The sequence below is a fragment of the Vigna radiata genome, chromosome 8 (genome assembly GCF_000741045.1).
Source record: "Vigna radiata var. radiata cultivar VC1973A chromosome 8, Vradiata_ver6, whole genome shotgun sequence".
Classification (NCBI taxonomy): Eukaryota; Viridiplantae; Streptophyta; class Magnoliopsida; order Fabales; family Fabaceae; genus Vigna; species Vigna radiata.
The window spans coordinates 7493123-7512376 of NC_028358.1; the positions used below are offsets into that span (position 1 = coordinate 7493123).

The 19254-nt window shown below is 38.0% G+C and overlaps 2 protein-coding genes across 3 annotated transcripts; one reads left to right on the top strand and one right to left on the bottom strand.

Annotated features, from left to right (window-relative positions):
• Positions 1–867: 867 nt before the first annotated feature.
• On the top strand, positions 868–4041 carry LOC106772220 (pentatricopeptide repeat-containing protein At3g09060). Its single transcript, XM_014658466.2, has 2 exons — positions 868–3388; positions 3923–4041. Exon 1 carries the CDS (start codon positions 1011–1013, stop codon positions 3060–3062), a length of 2052 nt encoding a protein of 683 aa, XP_014513952.1. The 5' UTR covers positions 868–1010; the 3' UTR covers positions 3063–3388; positions 3923–4041.
• On the bottom strand, positions 3513–19086 carry LOC106772221 (myosin-11-like). 2 transcript variants are annotated; one of them, XM_014658467.2, is made up of 3 exons: positions 18749–19086; positions 4502–4971; positions 3513–4296 (listed from the first exon to the last, which is right to left on the bottom strand). In XM_014658467.2, the coding sequence occupies exons 2-3, from the start codon at positions 4823–4825 to the stop codon at positions 3853–3855; spliced, it is 768 nt and encodes a 255-aa protein (XP_014513953.1). In that variant the 5' UTR covers positions 4826–4971; positions 18749–19086; the 3' UTR covers positions 3513–3852. The 2 variants fall into 2 exon arrangements, with proteins under 2 accessions (XP_014513953.1, XP_014513954.1); XM_014658468.2 differs by lacking the exon at positions 18749–19086 and adding an exon at positions 6069–6132.
• Between the last annotated feature and the right edge of the window lie 168 nt (positions 19087–19254).

Here is a 19254-nt window from a genome sequence, read left to right on the forward strand (position 1 = left end):
TCACACGAATTAGTTCATCACAAATTGAGTTAAAAAAAACTTTTTTGTGAGTCAAAAATTTTATAACAAATATCACATATTGGTGGATTAATAGGTTAAATCATTTATGAATATTTTGATTTTTAAATTTATTTTATATATTTATTATAATACAATAAAAATATATTAACTTGATTATCATTTTTCTTATAATAATAAAATCAAAACGTTTATCTAATTCTCCAAATATTATTATAAAAATAAAAATTAAAAATTAAAATATAAATATATACAACGAGATCAGTTAAATATTTAAACTATTTAAATATTATTAAACAATATACTCATACGATCAAATTATGAATTCATATAATTAAAAATAATAACTAATTTTAATAAAAACTTATAAAAAATTATAAAAATACTAATAAATTTAGTTATTGATAAATTAGAGATCAATTTATCTTCAATCTAATTCAAATCCGTTTACTCTATGAATTAAATAAATTGAATGCACTTCAATCCCTATTAAAAAAATTAAAAAAAAATAAATTAAACCAATCCAACACAAATTCGTAACGAGTCGGCATGATTCATCAATTTCATTATACTTATAATCATAGACCATTCTTCTAGCAAATAGAAACACACTTCACTTCAAAATCATTCACATATCCAAAACTCCGATACTATCTTGTGCCATAACATCACTGTACGAACAAAAGACTACATTGTCACTACTGCTGGTAACAATAATTTGACAAATCAATAATATTCTAGTGGTGAGTGAGAAAAGGAGAATAAGCTGAATAAATAAATGAATTTAACATTTAACTACTCCTATAATTTTTTAATTCTTTATCAAGATAAAAAATTCTTTATAAAACAAAATTAATCTCCTAAATTATTCTTCCTATATCTTACGGTTAAGTTACACATAATTTAAGGGTATTCCGAAGTCCCTAAGCAGTGAAACGCAAATATGCAATGTAGTGAAAATTGTTTCTGCTCCACTCTCCACTGTCAGTGTCATGGTGGAGCTTCCCAAATCCCTCTCTTCCCACACTCTTCTCAAGCTGCTCAAAGCCCAGAAGTCCCTTCTCTCTGCCCTTAGCCTCTTCGACGACGCCACGCGCCGCCCCGGTTTTGTCCCCTCCTCCGCCGTCTTCCACCACATCCTCCGCCGCCTGGCCGCAGACCCCGCCCTCTTCCTTGCCCACGCGCCACGTATTGTCTCCTCCATTCGCTGCCCCTGCCACGAGGAGGTGCCCCTCGTCCTCCTCAAAGCCTACGCCAAATCCCGCATGCCCGACGAAGCCCTGCACGTGTTCCAAACCATGCCGCAAGTGTTCGGGTGCACCCCCACCGTACGCTCCTTCAACACCCTCCTCAACGCGTTCGTTGAATCGAACCAATGGGCACGGGCTGAGGGCTTCTTCAAGTACTTTGAATCCGCTCGCGTGTTGCCGAATGTTGAAACCTATAACGTTCTCATGAAGGTGTTGTGTAAAAAGCGTGAGTTTGAGAAGGTTAGGGAGTTGCTGACGTGGATGTCGGGTGCGGGGTTGAGCCCTGATAAGGTCACTTACGGTACTTTGATTGGTGCAACGGCGAAGAGTGGAGATTTGGGATTTGCGCTTGAAGTGTTCGATGAAATGCGTGAGCACGGGGTGGAACCTGATGTGGTCTGTTATAACATGATCATTGATGGGTTTTTCAAAAGTGGGGATTTTTTGAAGGCGAGTGAAATGTGGGAGAGGTTGTTGAGGGAAGAGTCGGTTTTTCCCAGTGTGGTGAGTTATAACGTGATGATTAGTGGCTTGTGTAAGTGTGGTAGGTTTGGTGAGGGTTTGGAGATATGGGAGCGGATGAAGAGGAATGACAGGAGGCATGATTTGTTTACGTATAGTACTTTGATACATGGGTTGAGTGAAGGGGGGGATTTGGATGGAGCTAGAAGGGTTTACGAGGAGATGGTTGGACGAGGTGTTAGGCCTGATGTTGTTACGTGTAATGCCATGCTTAATGGGTTGTGTAAGGCGGGGAAGGTTAAGGAATGTTTTGAATTGTGGGAGGAGATGGGGAACTGGGGTCTGCGGAACGTGAGAAGTTGTAACATATTTCTGAAGGGGTTGTTTGAGAATGGGAAGGTGGAGGAGGCCATGTCGATGTGGGGTGGTTTGTCGAAGGCGGATTCTGCTACGTTTGGTGTGGTGATTCATGGTTTGTGTAGGAATGGGCATGTGAATTGGGCTTTGCGGGTGTTGGAAGAGGCTGAACAGAAGGGAGGTGGTGTGGATGTGGATGCTTTTATTTACTCGTCAATGATAAACGCTTTGTGCAAAGAAGGGAGATTAGATGAGGTGAGTGGAGTCGTAGAACTTATGAATAAGCGTGGTTGTAAATTGAACATTCATGTTTGTAATGTGCTTATTGATGGGTTTGTTAAACATTCCAGACTTGATAGTGCTGTTAAAGCTTTTGGGGAAATGAGCAGCAAAGGTTGCTCACCAAATATTGTTTCCTATAATATTCTTATAAATGGATTACTGAGAGCTGGAAGATTTCGTGAGGCTTCTGATTATGTTAATGAAATGTTGCAAAAAGGGTGGAAACCAGATATTATCACATATAGTATGTTGATAGATAGTCTTTATGAGAACAGGATGGGGGAGGCAGCCGTTAGGTTGTGGCATCAGTTTCTTAACACAGGGCATATGCCTGATATTACTATGTACAACATTGTCATTCATAGACTTTGTTGTTCTGGGAAAGTGGAAGATGCTCTGCAGCTTTATTTAACGATGAGGCAGAGGAAATGTATTAGCCTTGTGACTTACAATACCATTATGGAGGGCTTTTACAAAGTTGGAAACTGCAAAATGGCATCAATGACTTGGGATCACATCTCAGCAGATGGGCTACAGCCCGACATCATCTCGTATAATATTACTCTTAAGGGGCTCTGTTCTTGTGGTAGAGTAACAGATGCAATTGAGGTTCTAAATGATGCTTTGGCGCATGGTGTTCTGCCAACGGCCATTACCTGGAACATATTAGTTAGAGCATTGATACTTTTCTGATGTGGACTAATTTTTTAATATAATTTTTTCAGCATTTTTTCCACTAGTTGACAACATCAGCTACAAGCCTACTAGTATTATACTGAAGAACAAGTATTTTACTGGTCTCTCACAGGAAATGGGATTCCGGAGATGTTTAGGTATGCGACCAAGCAGCATTTTTGAGCATGCTTGTCATTTTTGAAGGAAATTTAAAGGCCCTGGGCAAACAGCTGCTGGCGATGGACTACATCTAATATTCAGGCACATTACGGTATTAGGTACTTGGGTGCAATGCAGCTTGTCTCTAGGATGCCTAAATTTTGGAGTTGACTGAACAGAAAAGGGTAATTTGTTTGGATTTTTGGGATATTTATCTGCCTCAGGCCTTATTGGGGAATTTCAGGCAGCAATTACTATACTTTTCTAATTGATTAGCCATGCTGTTAAGCTGTACAGAAATTAATAACATTTTGTAGTCATTAGTTCTCGTTAATTGTTTATATGATAGGAGATACAGAGATAGTTAGCTTCCAAATGTACATTTCTAAAAGCTAGGATGATGATAAAAGTATGTTTTTCTGTTTTAACAAAGGATATGAAAGAAAAGCATCGCACGGTAACCCAGTTACCCAGATTTTGGTGATTGTAGTTATATAACCAATATCTGTTGTTGTTGATGCCAAAGCAAAGCTGCATGATGTTATCAGGCCCAAGTTATAAGCTTCCACCTGGGTTTATTGCTCATGCAATATCCTTTAATAATTGTCTTTCCCAGAAACTCGCAGTCTACTCAGTAAAAAATTGAACTTCAGTTCTTTTTCTCTTCTGTATTGGCCTTTCTTGTTTTTCCAGTTTCTGATGACATCGACTGTTCATAGATGAGCTGAGAAACTAAAGCCAGAACAATAGCTCCAAGAACTGCTTCCTTCCTCCAATCAGTTGATGGTGAGGCAATAGAATCAACTATTGCAAAGGTAAGAAGGCCAATAAAGAAGAGGTAAATGCCTTTTCTTGTTCTGCTACCAGCTTTTTCTCTGGTTACATTTTTTATTTTTTCCGCCTCCTCTTTAGCTTTTGCTATGTCAACAGGTGCTTTCTTTCTAAGGTTCTTAAAGAATAGCCCTTCGTTTCTTCCATCCTCCATTTGAACTTCAAACTCATGCAGTTCCTTTTCGCGCTCTTCAATCTCTTGTCTGAAGAGTTCTGCAGATTCCTCAAACTCTACCTTCTGGCTCTCTATGTTTGCTGTTATCTGCCGAACACAAATGAACACAAGAAGAGGTCATTACTAAAACACCTTTCGCATGTAGATTTTTCTTCATCATTGCTTGATGATTGATCGGTTAGTGTATTTGGCACAAGAGACACAGTTTTGCCAAACCATTGTTTAAGTCTTTTCCTAGCCAAAACAAAATACAAAATTTCAATAAATAGTTAACTCAAAACTTGAAGCGTACTCTGGCACTAGCTTCATCTAATTCTTGGAGGGCATCTTCTCCAATCTTGTCAAACTCAGCCTTGGCTTCTTCACCAAACTTGGCTAAATATGCAGATCTCTCGTCTAGATAATTTGTGAGTCGGACTTTTTGAGTTTGAAGAATGGCAATTTGTGCTAGCAGTTCTTGCTTACGTATATCTCCTGGTTGGGGAGCTTGAGAATCAGATTCATTGGACTTGCAGAGACACATACTATAACCTTTTGTGTTGAGGGTTCTGCTGCTGTGGATGTTATACTTGATATTGGTAGGAGTGGAAGGATGAATGAATTTGAGGGCAATCATCTTTTCATGACAGGGGAAGCATGTATTTGCATTGCATGGGTTGGAAAACAATGAAGGGAAACAAGGGAGAGAGGAGGCTCTTCAAGACCAGAATTTTGGTTGCGCTGGCTTCCAGTATTTTGGACCTCTTGTTTTCTGAACATTATCTGTACAAGGAAGGAGACATTTTTATTAGAAAGATAGAACTATGTTATATTAGTACTTTATCACACACTTGAAATTACGGGATGTTGTGTACGATCCAGAAACAAACGTATGAGCCAAAAAAAATGTATACTTTAATTGAATTTATTTTATATCCTTGTTCATGTTACATTATTTTCAATCCAAATTTAAAAATCAATTTATTTCAATTTAGATTGAACCAATATGAATGAACATATATTTTATTAATTATAATACTATTCACACTTGTTCACGTAAATGTTCGTTAAAGTTTTTCTCTTTAGTCTTATATTGTAAATTGTATTACTTTTATTTTTTGTTATAAGGCACATTATTGAAGTCCAAAACATAGGTGAATTAGTTAATTTCATTTGTATTTCATCTTCTAAAATTTCAAAATTATTGATTTGTAGTCTTTGAAAATATAAATCAAGTAAATTTTAATCTTAGGTCGTTTAATATTTTTATTTTGTTTTAATTCTTTAACGATTTGAAATTATTATTTTTGGTTTGTAAAGATTTATTTACAATAGATAAATAATATTTATTTTACAGATTTAAATTTTGTTAGGAAGTTAAAATTATACGAAAGATGCTAACTAGTGTTAGCTTAAATAGACACTTGGTTTTCTTATTAAACATTTAAGTTATTAACCAATGTCATTAGGTAGAAATTCTAAATGAAATTTTAACATTTGGAAAGGTTAAAATGGATTATTATTTTTTTAACAGGGACTAAAATTAAAGTTTGATAACTTTACAAAATATAAAACATATTAAAGTTTTAATTTTATTATATATATATATATATATATATATATATATATATATATATATATATATATATATATATGTGTGTGTATGTGTGTGTATCTCTGCAAATGCAAAGGGAGGACCACTACATTAACTTAAAGAACGACCTATGAGACCACTATCAACCATCAACGACAACTTTTCCCACAAAACACTTTAACCCATACTTAAAACCCCCCAAAAATCGACAAGGATCATAAACAAACAATTAAAGAAATTCACAAAATATAAGACTCAAACCGACAACGATCATAAACATACTAACCTCTATTTCACGATTTTGGTTCTTCACCTTCAATGACAGCCAAATTTACGAACCTTGCACCAGCAGCTTTCTCCTAATTCACAATTTTGATTCTTCACCTTGTAACCTAACCCCTATTTTTAACTTCTGTACAAAGAAACCCCAAATTCTTTTTAACCTAACCCCAAAATTTGAATAACATTTTCATTTTAATTTCAAATGTAAAAAAAGAAAAAGAAAAAGACACATAATGAGGCTTCGACCAGTGTAGAAGTGACACCTTATGAGCCTTGGACCAGGTGGCAGCTCTGACGTTAAGATTTTAACGGAGTTAGCCAAAAGGACTAACGTGCACAGTTTTTTTCAAGAAGTGGGACTACTTGTTACATTTTAAAAAAGGTAGGATGCTTTTGAACAAAACCCCTCTTTCGAGGGACCAAAATAGGTATTAAGCCTATATATATATATATATATATATATATATATATATATATATGTGTGTGTGTGTGTGTGTGTTTGTGTTATTTTTTTTTTTGTATTATAAAAATAAAAATAAAAATAAATAATTTTTACAAGTTTATTGTAGATAATTATTAAATTTGTTTTTAAAAAATAGTCAAATAAAAAATTATTAATTTTAAAAAAATCAATTAAGTTGTAAAATCAGTAAAATGATTATTTTAATTTAAAAAATATTTTTTGTTTCGACGAATATTTTGTGGGATCGAGACACTGACTTGGATGACGTGGCTTTACTGCTTGCTGGCACTTGGATGGACTACACTGTTTGTTCCTTCTGTACTTCGGCCATTCGCTCTCCTTCAGTGCGGATTGTCTGACGTTCTCCGAGCTCTGAACGGGGTGGGAGGTACCTGCAAAGGCACTCCGACTCTCAAGTTAGGCGTGTAGGGTGGAAGAACCTCAGTTCTTATTAGAATGATTCTTAGTGTAAGAGAGTTGATAGTAGAATTTCTGTGTGGATAGAGTGTGAGTAGAGTATGCAAGAAGCGTACCTGGCTTGTGCCCTTGGCTCTCTATTTATAATTTGTCTTATGGACCTTGAACTAACATAAGCCCAATAAAATATAAACAGAATAAAATATAAACAACTTACTTGGTTATTCATAAACAACTTTACCTATATCTTTAATCAGATATTATTTGATTCTCAATATCTTTAATAAGATACCTTTTAAATTGGAGGCCAATAATAATAAGAGTTGGCGCAATTTCGGCCCAGCGTGATGATCGGTCCACTATTTCGTGTAACCAATCGTTCGTTACTAGTATCCGGTCGTTATAACCGACCGTAAGGATATCATATCGTACATCATCCCCCAAAGTTCGAGTTAAACGTAAGGTTTTAGCCCCGGTTAACTATAGGACTTTTTATGAGAAATTGGTTGCATTTTAACTGGTGGCAGGACGTTCGGTTTACAGAGACGTGTCAGATGGTGAAATAGATGGACTAAGTCGGTCTTTTAAGTGGATCTGGAATGACACAACTATGTTGTCGTTTAGCGTCATGGTTATGATTAATGTTTTCGTGCCTTCGGGGTAGTGGCAAAGTCGCCAAAATAGAGCCGTTAGATCATTTTTCATCTAACGGTGTGGATTATATGACTGCTTCATTAGTTTCACGCATTAATGAAATAGGTCTTCGCAGACGAACCCAACCATCGTCTTTGCATTTGCTTCTTCGCGATAGTGTCTAAAGTTTCTCTTCTTCCAACCGCAAGTCTTCTCCTTCCAACCGCATTTGCATCAAGCTTTCATCTTCTGTCCACGTAACCATGGCTTCCTTTTCACCTGTTTATTCACTGTCGGAGAGTGAGGAAAGGGGGCGTGAGGGCTCGACAAACGTATCTGAGGACACTCAGACAGAAGTTATTAGTTCCATTTCATCCCTGCTGAGTGGGGACAAAGTGTTTGTGGGTGGTGGAGTCACCGTTTGACAGTCCTGAAGAGGGTTGTTTGTCTTCACACGTAGATTACAAGTGGACTTCTCGTGATGTAGGCGAGCATAGTAGTCTGTTTGTTAACAGGGTCGTGTTGCTAGATTGGATAAATAATAATAGTGTTCTTACTGCCCTAGGTTATAATTCTGCAATGAGACTCATTGCTTGTAGAAGAGATGAAAGGGTCTTTCATGGAGAAGGTATAGCGGGTGGGGACTGTTTTTACTTTTATTCATGCGTGCTCTTTGATCTGTATGTTAGGTTACCCTTCACTAGATTTTAGATGGATGTTTTATGAGCCTTGAATGTAGCCCCTTCTCAGTTGCACCTAAATAGTTGGGGTTATATTCAAGTGTTCGGTGTTTTGTGCCAGGCCTTAGACATTTAGCCGACAAATTATTCCTATATTTCTTTAAGACGCGCCTTAATGCCAAGAGGGGTTGGGTGTCATTGAGTTTCGTCTCCAAAAACGTCATCCTACTTTTTGTCGAGTTATATAAGGATTTCAAGAACCAATTTTTCAAAATCTCTATTACCGAATTGGGTCGTCCATTTTTCTTGTGTGAAGACAGTAGTCCTATGTTTCCGTTGTATTTGACCAAGAACCTGCGGACGGTGACCTTTTGGCCTCTAGATGATATGACTGACATTGAGCGGAGAGATTTGGATGTACTGGTCGAGTTGCCTCGCCTGTTTTCCTCACGGAAGATAGTCAACTGCCTTAGATACAATAACTTCAAGTTGAAGGTGTTTGGTATGTTCTTTGACTGATCACTTTTAGAGTTTATACTATGGTTTCTAATCTGTGTTTGTTGGTGATTTTTTGCAGAAATTATGGGGAAAAAAGGTGATCGAGATTGGTTTACCTTTGCCAAGACCGAAAGTAAGGTCGGAGGCTCGTCTAGTGCATCCGCTCGTCCCGAGGTTCCTACAAAGATTTTGGTTGTTTGTGTTGACGATCCACCACCTTCCCCTGAACAATCGTTGACCAGGAAAAGGAAGGCCGATCGGGTCGTAGATGAACAGAGAGTGTCCCAAAAAGGGAAGAAGACTATGGAAGAACAAACGGATCCTGCTGTCGATTGGTCCCTGCCAGGCGGCATGTGGGATCCCGACTTCGACCTTATACATAAGATTGATTTCAATTTCGACCCCGCTGAAGAAAAAGTGATGTCCGAGCTTTCTGAGCAGAATATGGCAAAGCTTTGCCTGGATTTCCTGTTGCGAGGATCAGCTGCTGCTTTCAAGCTAGCCTACGCCTCCAACAGGGGAAATATGCATGTGGAGGTTGAACGTTTGAAGAAGCAATTGGATGAAACCAAAACCGCCCTTTAAGAGGCTAATGTTGCCCACACTGAGTGTTCCCAAAAGGCAACGGAGGCTGCTCACATTATTGCTGAAGGTCGTTTGGTGATGGACAATCTGAAAAAGGCTGGGTTGGAATTTAAGAAAGAGAGGGACGGACTGACGGGTGATCTAGAAACCGCAAAGAAGACCGTTGTCGGACTCACAACTGAGAAGGACGATCTGTAGAGGACTGTTGCTGAGTGTCAAGAGACACAGGATGAAATGTTGGAGGCCATCCAATTGGAGCACACCAAGGGGTTCAAGAAAGCACTAAGGCAAATGTCTTATCTAGCCAAGGTATCCCCTGAAAGAATGGGATTTGACGTTGACCAAGACATATATCAAGGGCGAATGGTGCCCATTGAGACTATCTCGGAGGGCACGTTCACTACTGAGGAGGATGTGGTTGAGCAAGTGGTGGAGGCAACAGTAGAGGAAACCAACCCTTCTAATACTGATGAAGTTCCTACTGCCGGTGCTGCCTGAATTGTTTTTTATTGTGATAGTTTATTGAACTTGTTATGTTGAAACTCTTTATGTTGGATTGATAGCTTTGTACCATTCATGTGAGTGCTTGGATATTTGGTTTGTCCATCCACACGTTTATTGCCTTTTGATATGAGTTGATCGTCCGGATGTTGGCTTATCTGTCAACGCTTCTGTAATTGGGCGTCCGGAGTGGTATCCGTCAACGCAATAATACTTGGGCGTCCGGATAGGATCCGTCAACGCTAGGGGTATCCCATTTTTTTATAAGTGGGGCGTCCGGATAGGATCCGTCAACGCTAGGGGTTTTCCCCTTTTTATAAGTGGGGCATCCGGATAGGATCCGTCAACGCTAGGGTATCCCCCTTTTTATACGTGGGGCGTCCGGATAGGATCCGTCAACGCTAGGGGTTTTCCCCATTTTTATAAGTGCGGTGTTCGGATAGGATCCGTCAACAATAGGAGTATCCCCCTTTTTATAAGTGGGGCGTCCGGATAGGATCCGTCAATGCTAGGGGTTTTCCCCCTTTTTATAAGTGGGGCATCCGGATAGGATCCATTAATGCTAGGGGTATCCCCTTTTTATAAGTGGGGCGTCCGAATAAGATCCGTCAACGCTAGGGGTTTTCCCCCTTTTTATAACTGTCTGCATTTATCATGTAATACACTTCACGGAATGTAAGTCAAATATTATTCAAAGAACAAAATACTTAAGGGTTCATAAAAAAGAACAACAATGTCAAGATAATTGAAAAAACAATAATATCAATTTTAACTATAATAGAACTTAAGGTGTGTTGCGTTCCAAGTGTTGGGAATAGGTTTTCCATGGAGGAGTTCCAAGCGATATGCACCGTTCGCTAAATCTTCAGAGATGCGAAAAGGTCCTTCCCATTTATCAGCCAGCTTGTTGTGTTCTTTATTCTTTCTGGCATCTCCTTTCTTCCGCCATACAAGATCGCCTTCAGTGAAGTTTCGGGGTTGTACCTTGGTGTTGAAGCGTCGAGTCACCAATCATTTTTGAGCTGCATTCTTTATCATGGCCACCTCTCGTGATTTGGGCAAGGTGTCCAGGTTCATCCGGAGGTGTTCATCGTTAAGATTCATGTCTTGTATGTTTCGTCTTATAGACGACTCACCTAGTTCGACCAGCAACATCGCGTCCATGCCATAGGTGAGATTAAACGGTGTTTCTCCTGTTGAACTGTGCGGCGTACACTTGTAGGCCCACAAGATTTCAGGTAACTCTTCCACCCACAAGCCTTTTGCTTCTCCAAGACGCTTCTTTAACTCATATATGATTGCCTTATTTCCGGCCTCTGCTTGTCCGTTCGTTTGTGGATGCTCTACGGAGCTTGTAACGTGATTGATTCCAAGTCCTTTGAGAAAATCTTCAAGCTTTCATTCTATGAATTGTTGTCCATTGTTAGTTATAATTTTTTGCGGTATTCCGAAACGACATATCAAATGCCAGATAAACTTTTGTACTTTTTGAGCATTGATAACCGCCAACGCCTCTGCTTCTACCCATTTAGTAAAATAGTCGACCGCCACAAGGAGATACTTGCACTGCGCTTTCCCGACCGGCAATGGTCCAGCAATGTCCATGCCCCATTAGGGAGGTTATTCCGTGTAGCTCCTCTGGGGGGGACTCAAAAATCGTTTTTGTGTGCTTGACAGGAAATACATTTTCGAACGAATTCTGCGCAATCTTGTTCCATAGTGGGCCAATAGTAGTCGGCCCGTAATATTTTAGCTCTGAGCGTTCTCTTTCCCGAATGTGATCTGCATATGCCATGGTGTAATTCCTGCATGACATACTTGGCCTCTTTTTCTGACAGAAATTTCAGTAGAGGCGTAGTATATCCTCGTCTATACAAATCGTCGCCTACGAGAGTGAAGCGTGCGATCCCTTTGGAGTCGGTTGTGCTAACTTGACCTCCTTGTTCTTGCCGAATCATTAGTTGAAGTATGTCTTGTCGCTAGTCGTCTCTAGGTGTAGTAACATTGGTGGTGAATGTCTCCAACATTGGTTTGTCAAGAGTTGTCTTAATTACCAAGGAGAGTTGTGTTTTTTCCCGGACATGCTTTAATTTGGACAGGAGATCCGCTCTGGAATTTTTTGTTCTAGGTACATGAATAATGTTAAAGCTGGAAAAGGTTTTGATCAAATCACTAACCGTGTGGAAGTAGCGTAGTAAGTGATTGTCTTTGACTTGGAACGTCCCACTCATGTGCCCTACAACCAATTGGGAGTCCATTCGGCATTCGATACGTTCGATCTCTAGTTCTTTGGCTAGAACTAGTCCGATAATCAGGGCTTCGTATTCCGTCTGGTTGTTGCTGAGCTAGAAGTTAAAGGATACTGCTTGCTCAACAAGGATACCGTTTGACCCTTCTAATACTATACTAGCTCCTCCGCCTCTTTTTTTTTTAGGAGCCATCTACATTCAGGTACTATATTGGTGTGTCTGTTGATTGTGGTAATTCAGCTGCGAAGTCTGCCAAATGCTGGCCTTTAACAAAACCTTGTGGTTCAAAGCGTAAGCCGAATTCGGATAATTCTACTGACCATGCGACATTCTTCCTGCCAGATCAGGTTTCTTGAGGATTTTTGCGACTGGGTGGTTTGTGCGGACCACAACTTGGTGACTTTGGAAGTACGGTCAGAGACGTCTTGCGACGGTTATAGGGGCTAGAGCTATCTTCTCAATTTGTGAGTACCGTTCTTCTGCTCCTGGTAAGGTTCTGCTAATAAAATATATTAGCTTAAAGTCTGGGATTTCTTGAATGAGGGCTACGCTGACTGAATGATCAGAGGCGGCCAGATACAATTGCATGTCGAATCCCTCTGTTGGGTGGGCCATGACCGGAGGGCTGGTGAGAAAATTTCAGTGAATATTTTGTGGGACCGAGACACTGACTTAGATGACATGGCTTTACTGCTTGTTGTCACTTGGATGGTGATGAAGCACCCCATGCAAAATTTAATGTGCAATTTAGAAATATAGTATAGCTAGGAATGACTCCTGGGTTGTTTCTCAAGGACCAAACTGTGGTTCGAGAATCAGGTCTAACACAAAGTGTGGGGGGGGGGGAGTGTTGTGAAAGGTTTGTGGTGAATGCGGATGAAGTAAAGGCAAACAGAAATGCAAACACAAATATAAAAACGGTTTCAAAGACAAAATGGAACCAGTTGGTCATTAACTTAATTACTATGCTTCCTATCACAGATCAACAAAATAAAGCCGACTCAAACCCCTAATCCAACAAAGTTAACTAACTAAGCGAAGGTTGACCTTGTTTTCATAAAAGCGAACTAAGCGAACACAATGCTAACATCAAGTCCAATTTACACCATGCAGTTTCGTCAACTAAGAGAAGACTCAACACCAACTGGGCAACTAAGTGTATACCCAATTGCAAGTTCAAATAAAGATTTGATATTAACCAAGTCAGAGTGGCAATCAAACATACAGTCCATAAATCTCAAAGAAGCAATGCAATATCGCTACTGACCAACAAAGTTAATTTAAACTATCATGACAATTAAAGTAACACGACCAAAAATGCTAAACAACATTAAAATAAATGAAAATGCTAAACCCAACATTACACAAACAATTATCTAAACACAACTAAGCTATTAAAATTCAATACTTAATTGAAAAGATTAAAAGCTATTCAACATTTAATATAAAATATCCTAAAACAAACAACGATTAAGAAAACATGATTTCTATTATACTTAATCACGTGACCAATGTACTTTTAATTGGAAGGAAAAATATTTCTCTCTTCTCAAGACCAAACACGTCATGCTTCTATGCCTAAATAAAGATGATGAATGAAAATGATCTACTCTCCGAGAATAGCAAAATAATGTTTCCCAATTCCTAGAAGCAAAGTTGAATGAGTCCATTCCCCCTTGGATATTACCGTATGCACCATATTGAAAGCAAATGAAAATTGGAAGCAACCTAATTCCAGCGCACCCCTTCCCAAAGGAAATTGAAAGTGAATTCTCCAAAAGCTTGTTTCAACTATGGTGCTTCTCTCCAAGAAATTGAATGAAACTATTCCATCAAATTCAACTACCAAACACGTACAACTTCTTTCAAAGCAATCTTGCCTTTCCAAAACTCTAGTCTACCTACCATGATGGGACAACGCTTCTACTAAACTAAAGCAAGATTAACAATCAATGATATTGTACACTCTCTTCCTTCTCATGAAAATAAAAAGAGGTGATATAAAAATAAGTGGACCCATGGGCAAGACAACACACATTTGCTCTTCCATTCAAAGAAAAGAAATGAAATGAAAGAGCAATGCACGTGAGTTAAGTTCTGCTGCACAAGAAATAAAAAGAAAAATGCTTTCTTTCATTCAACCAATTCCCAAGACCGTGAACCTCATCCTATGCCTTCCAAATGTTCAAAGAAAAGGTGCCAAGTGAAGAGAATGAGTGTCTCGGCTGCTACCCTTCAAGAAATCTGTTCTAGCTCTCTTAGAAATGAGTGGCGACAACAACTAAAAAGCAAGGCCATGTGCCCTCAAAAATGGGTGGGTCCACCCTAAAAGTAAACCCTAGGTGGTGCCATGTGTCCTACAAAATTGGGCTTTCCATATTTTTGTCAAAATGGCCCAATGTGTACAAGCTTGTCTAAAAAGTTTTAAACAACTAAATTACAATACAATTAATTTTAAAATGTCTAATTGAAGAGTCTTGAATTAATTTGTCTTCATCCTAGTACTCCAAATTGTTTGTTCAAAATTTTCCCTGAAAATAATAATGCAAATAATTAGCTCAGAAAATTCAAATTAATTAAAATTAGAATTTTCGATCAAATTAAGCATAATTAGGAAAAACGGAAAATATCGGACAATTAAACACAATTTCCTGATTAATTCTAGCACAATAAACTAAGTGAAATTAATAAAATATTGACTCATCAGATGGACTAGATTGCTTGTTCCTTTTGTACTTCGGTCATTCGCTCTCCTTCAGTGCAGATCGTCTGGCGTTCTCCGAGCTCTGACCGAGGGGGGGAGGTACCTGCAAAGGCACTCCGACGCTCAAGTTAGATGTGTAGGGTGGAAGAACCTCAGTTCTTAATAGAATGATTCTCAGTGTAAAATAGTTGATAGTAGAATTTCTGTGTGAATAGAGTGTGAGTAGAGTATGCGAGAAGCTGGCTTATGCCCTTAGCTCTCTATTTATAATTTGTCTCATGGACCTTGAACTAACATAANCCCAATAAAATATAAACAGAATAAAATATAAACAACTTACTTGGTTATTCATAAACAACTTTACCTATATCTTTAATCAGATATTATTTGATTCTCAATATCTTTAATAAGATACCTTTTAAATTGGAGTCTAATAATAATAAGAGTTGGCCCAATTTCAACCTAGCGTGATGACCGGTCCACTATTTCGTGTAACTGATCGTTCGTTACTATGATCTGATCGTTATAACCGACTGTAAAGATATCATACCATACATTTTTAAAAGGAAAAAATGAAAAAGAAAAAAGGAAAATCCCTTCCAATAATACTGTATATATATAGTTATTTTTCTTGTGTTTTACATTAATACAAATTCATAAAGTAATAAAATAAAATGTTTTTAAGTCATAACATACCTTATCCTTAAGCAAATATAATTTAGGAATGTTATTTCTCATATTATGTGTCATTTTATTTGTAGATTAAATATAACTATTTTACTTTCGTTAATTTTGCTTACAAGATATGGTACTTGATATTTTCAATTAATTTCATCCTATTTATTATTTATTTACTTTTTTTTTCCTGTTGTATTTTGAAAAAAATATATTAAAACTATAAGAGAATAATTAAAAATTAAATATCAAATATATATTTATAACTTATATGTAACACCTCAATCCACTAACATCATCTACTAATAAGAAAAGTATTACTAATCAAGTATTAAAGAAATCAAAATTTAAATATATATATATATATATATATATATATATATATATATATATATATATATATATGGGGTTTGCTAACTTGTGTACCCCTCTTTTTCAGTTGGTACATTTTAGCAATGTGTACCGGGTTTCAGTAGACCAAAATACCCTTATATATCATGAATTTTAAGTTTTAAGGTTAAGGATATTTTAATAATTTTCATTCTCAAAATTAAAAAATAAAAAAAGAAACCTCCCAAATCCTTATCCACCTCTCTCATTCCTCTCAAACCTTTCTCTTTCATCTCTTTCACTCTGTCGCAACCGGAAAAATCGCGACGGGACGACGATATCCAAAAAAGAGAAATAATTTGAAAAATTATTTTGGAGTCGCCACCATAGTTTATTCTGGAAAACTACGGAAAAACCATAAAAAGATAAAACAAGATCTGTGAAAACCAGAGATGGGTTCGGAAGTCGATTACGTGTAGGGAAGGTGTTAGCACCCTACAACGCCTGCCCGAAGGCAGTACCTTTAATTAAATGCGCGAATAAATATATGGTTTGCAAAATGTTTAACTCTCCCAAGAATAACAAAATAAAGAAACAAAAATATTTTTTAGGTTTTTGGGCCCGACAAGGATTGACCTTGCTCCTACGTATTCTCAGTCATACTGAGAAATCAGGGTTACGTAGTTCTTTCTGAAAAGTTGATTGTTTGTTTGTGAAAAGATATTTTGGTATTTTTGTAATTTTTATGTGAGAGAAAGAAAAGGTCTTCTAGCACAAGGACGATGCGTGCGATCACACATGCGCTAGAATCCTTAAAATATATATATTTTAATTTTTATACATAGAAAAAAAAAAGGAGTCTTCTAGCACAAGGACGATGCGTGCGATCACACATGCGCTAGAATCCTTAAAATATATATATTTTAATTTTTATACATGGAAAAGAAAAGGGTCTTCTTAGCACAAGGACGATGCGTGCGATCACACATGTGCTAGAACCCTTAAAACATATTTTTTAATTTTTATTTATAGAAAAGAAAGAGTTTTCTAGCACAAGGACGATGCGTGCGATCACACATGTGCCAGATCTCTTAAAATATATTTTTTTATTTTTTTTTATTTTTTTTTGAAATAAAACAAATAGGTAAATACGATCACACATGTGCTAGAACCCTTAAAACATATTTTTTAATTTTTATTTATAGAAAAGAAAGAGTTTTCTAGCACAAGGACGATGCGTGCGATCACACATGTGCCAGATCTCTTAAAATATATTTTTTTATTTTTTTTTATTTTTTTTTGAAATAAAACAAATAGGTAAATAACTAAAGAAAAACATTAAAAGTTAAATGACAAAATAAAAAAAGAGTGGTGGTGCTTAAATAAAAAAAAGGTGCAAACCAAATTAGTTCTAAAGACCTATTTGGGCCCAGGTCCAAAATGACCCGGGGTGCAGCTCAACGAAAGTGGGGGTGTGAAAACGAATGGGCTGAAACCCATTATACAAGTGGCGTCAATTAGTAGCTACGGGGGTGCAGAAAAAACAATTTTTTTTTTTTGCAGAATAAGCTCAACAGGTATGGTTAGCAGAAAGGGAGGCTGCAGCTAGCCAATCCCTCCTTCAGTGGAGGAGGGGTGCGACTTAGCAGAAAAAAGGGCTGCAGCTAGCTAATCCCTGGGTCAATAAAGGCCCAAGCCCCTAATCAGGAAATTAGGGTTTTTTTACCCCCCCCAAACCCTCAGGACAGTTCTCATTCTGAGAGAACTCAAACCCAGTCTCTGCTTCTCTCCCAAGGGCAAAGCAACCATCCTCTGCCGGCCAAACGACCAGGCGGCAGCCACCGTGACGCCGACCGTCACCTATCACGCGAAACCATCTCTTCTCCTTACGCAACGTCTTCGTCGCGCACCGCCGGTAACCACCGTCTCGGGTCACCGCGAATCACAACCACGGCAGCGCCGCTAAGTTCAGAATCGCGTCACTTGGGTCCGTCAACCGGACCAATTACCTCCGCCGTCCACGACGGCAGTGACTTCCTTTTCACCGTCGAACACCGCCTAACTCCTTTTCTGGAACCGACAAACTCTGCCGTTTCACCTTTTGCTCCGTCGTCATCCAGAAGTTATACTTCACTGCTACCGTTTATTGCCGCCAAGGGAGCCACCGGACTGCCATCCTACACCATCGCCGAAATCCATCATCACTCCATCAGCGACGAACCACAAACATCGCGTAAACCCTTCCTTTCTCTTCTTCGAATCCAAAGTCACCGCTGCCAATGAAGCTAGTTGTAGCCACCACCCCACTCTCTGATTCTGAGATCAGTGCTCCACAACCTTCACATCCTCAATATTCGTCTTTGGTTTGGCCGTTAGAATTGTTTAACAGTAATTGCAAATCCCAGGTCTTATGCCTATTTGGGTATTCTGGGTTTCTGTTATGGCACTGTATATGTATTTTGACCTGGGTGAACAACAATTCTTCTCTATTTTTCTTGTTTAAGGCTATATATGATTTCTGAAATCAAGGATGGTGGCATTGAAGAACAGGTTCATGATAAAGGTTCCAACGATTTTGATAATGTTGTGGATGGGGTTGGGTCTCTGTTTTTATTATTATTTTTTTTTTATATGCGTTCTAGGTGCTACTCAACGTTTGGCCTCAGGTTACAGAGCAAAGTTAAGGACAAGTTGGTTTGTTTGCTATGGTTATTTTGGATTGTTGGTTGGCTCGGATTCAGTTGAGAAAGAAAAGTTGGCTGGGACGTATAGTTTTTGATATTGTAATTCCAGGGAAATAAGATGAAGGATGATGTAAACGGAACCAAGATTGGTGTGGATAATCAACAAAAATGGAGAAATATTATCACAGTTGAGCATGATACACACAAATTTAACAGTAACCAAAAAACATATAATCTCCAGTCTCGTTATAATAACGTTGCTTACCTTTAGAACTCCGTCGAGTTACTGTGCGATTGGCTACCGACGAGTCTTTAACAATGCCTTTTCACCTGATTCTCCTCTAGCTCTGCCCTCTCTGTTTCTCCAAAAAAATCCTTCTTAATCTCCGAAAAAAATCCTCTGCAAAATCAAATCTCCTCTCACACTCTTCTGCCTCTTCTCCCCCACAATCCGAAAAATCTTCCCTAACAACCTTGTTCTTCTCTCCCTTGCCCCTCTCCAAAACCGATTGCTTTTGCACACCCACTTTCTCCACCAGCACACACATATCTTCCACGTCATCTTTTGACACATTTTTTTTATTCTCTTTTTCTTTCTTTTTTTTTCTTTTTCTTTTTTTTCTTTTCCTCTTTTTTTTTTCAAAAGAATATAAAAATAAAATCAAATAAGATAAAACAAAAACTAAAAATAAAATAAAATGAAAATAATAAAATAAAACAAAAATAAAAATGTCTTATTATTAAACACCCGGACGAAATTGGGTGTTGACA

Coding starts and splice junctions, on each gene's coding strand:
- LOC106772220 (XM_014658466.2), top strand. CDS start 1,011: ATGGTGGAGCTTCCCAAATCCCTCTCTTCCCACACTCTTCTCAAGCTG.
- LOC106772221 (XM_014658467.2), bottom strand. CDS start 4,825: ATGATTGCCCTCAAATTCATTCATCCTTCCACTCCTACCAATATCAAG. Junction 4,297..4,501: donor TAGATGAAGCTAGTGCCAGA/GTACGCTTCAAG, acceptor TGTGTTCGGCAG/ATAACAGCAAACATAGAGAG.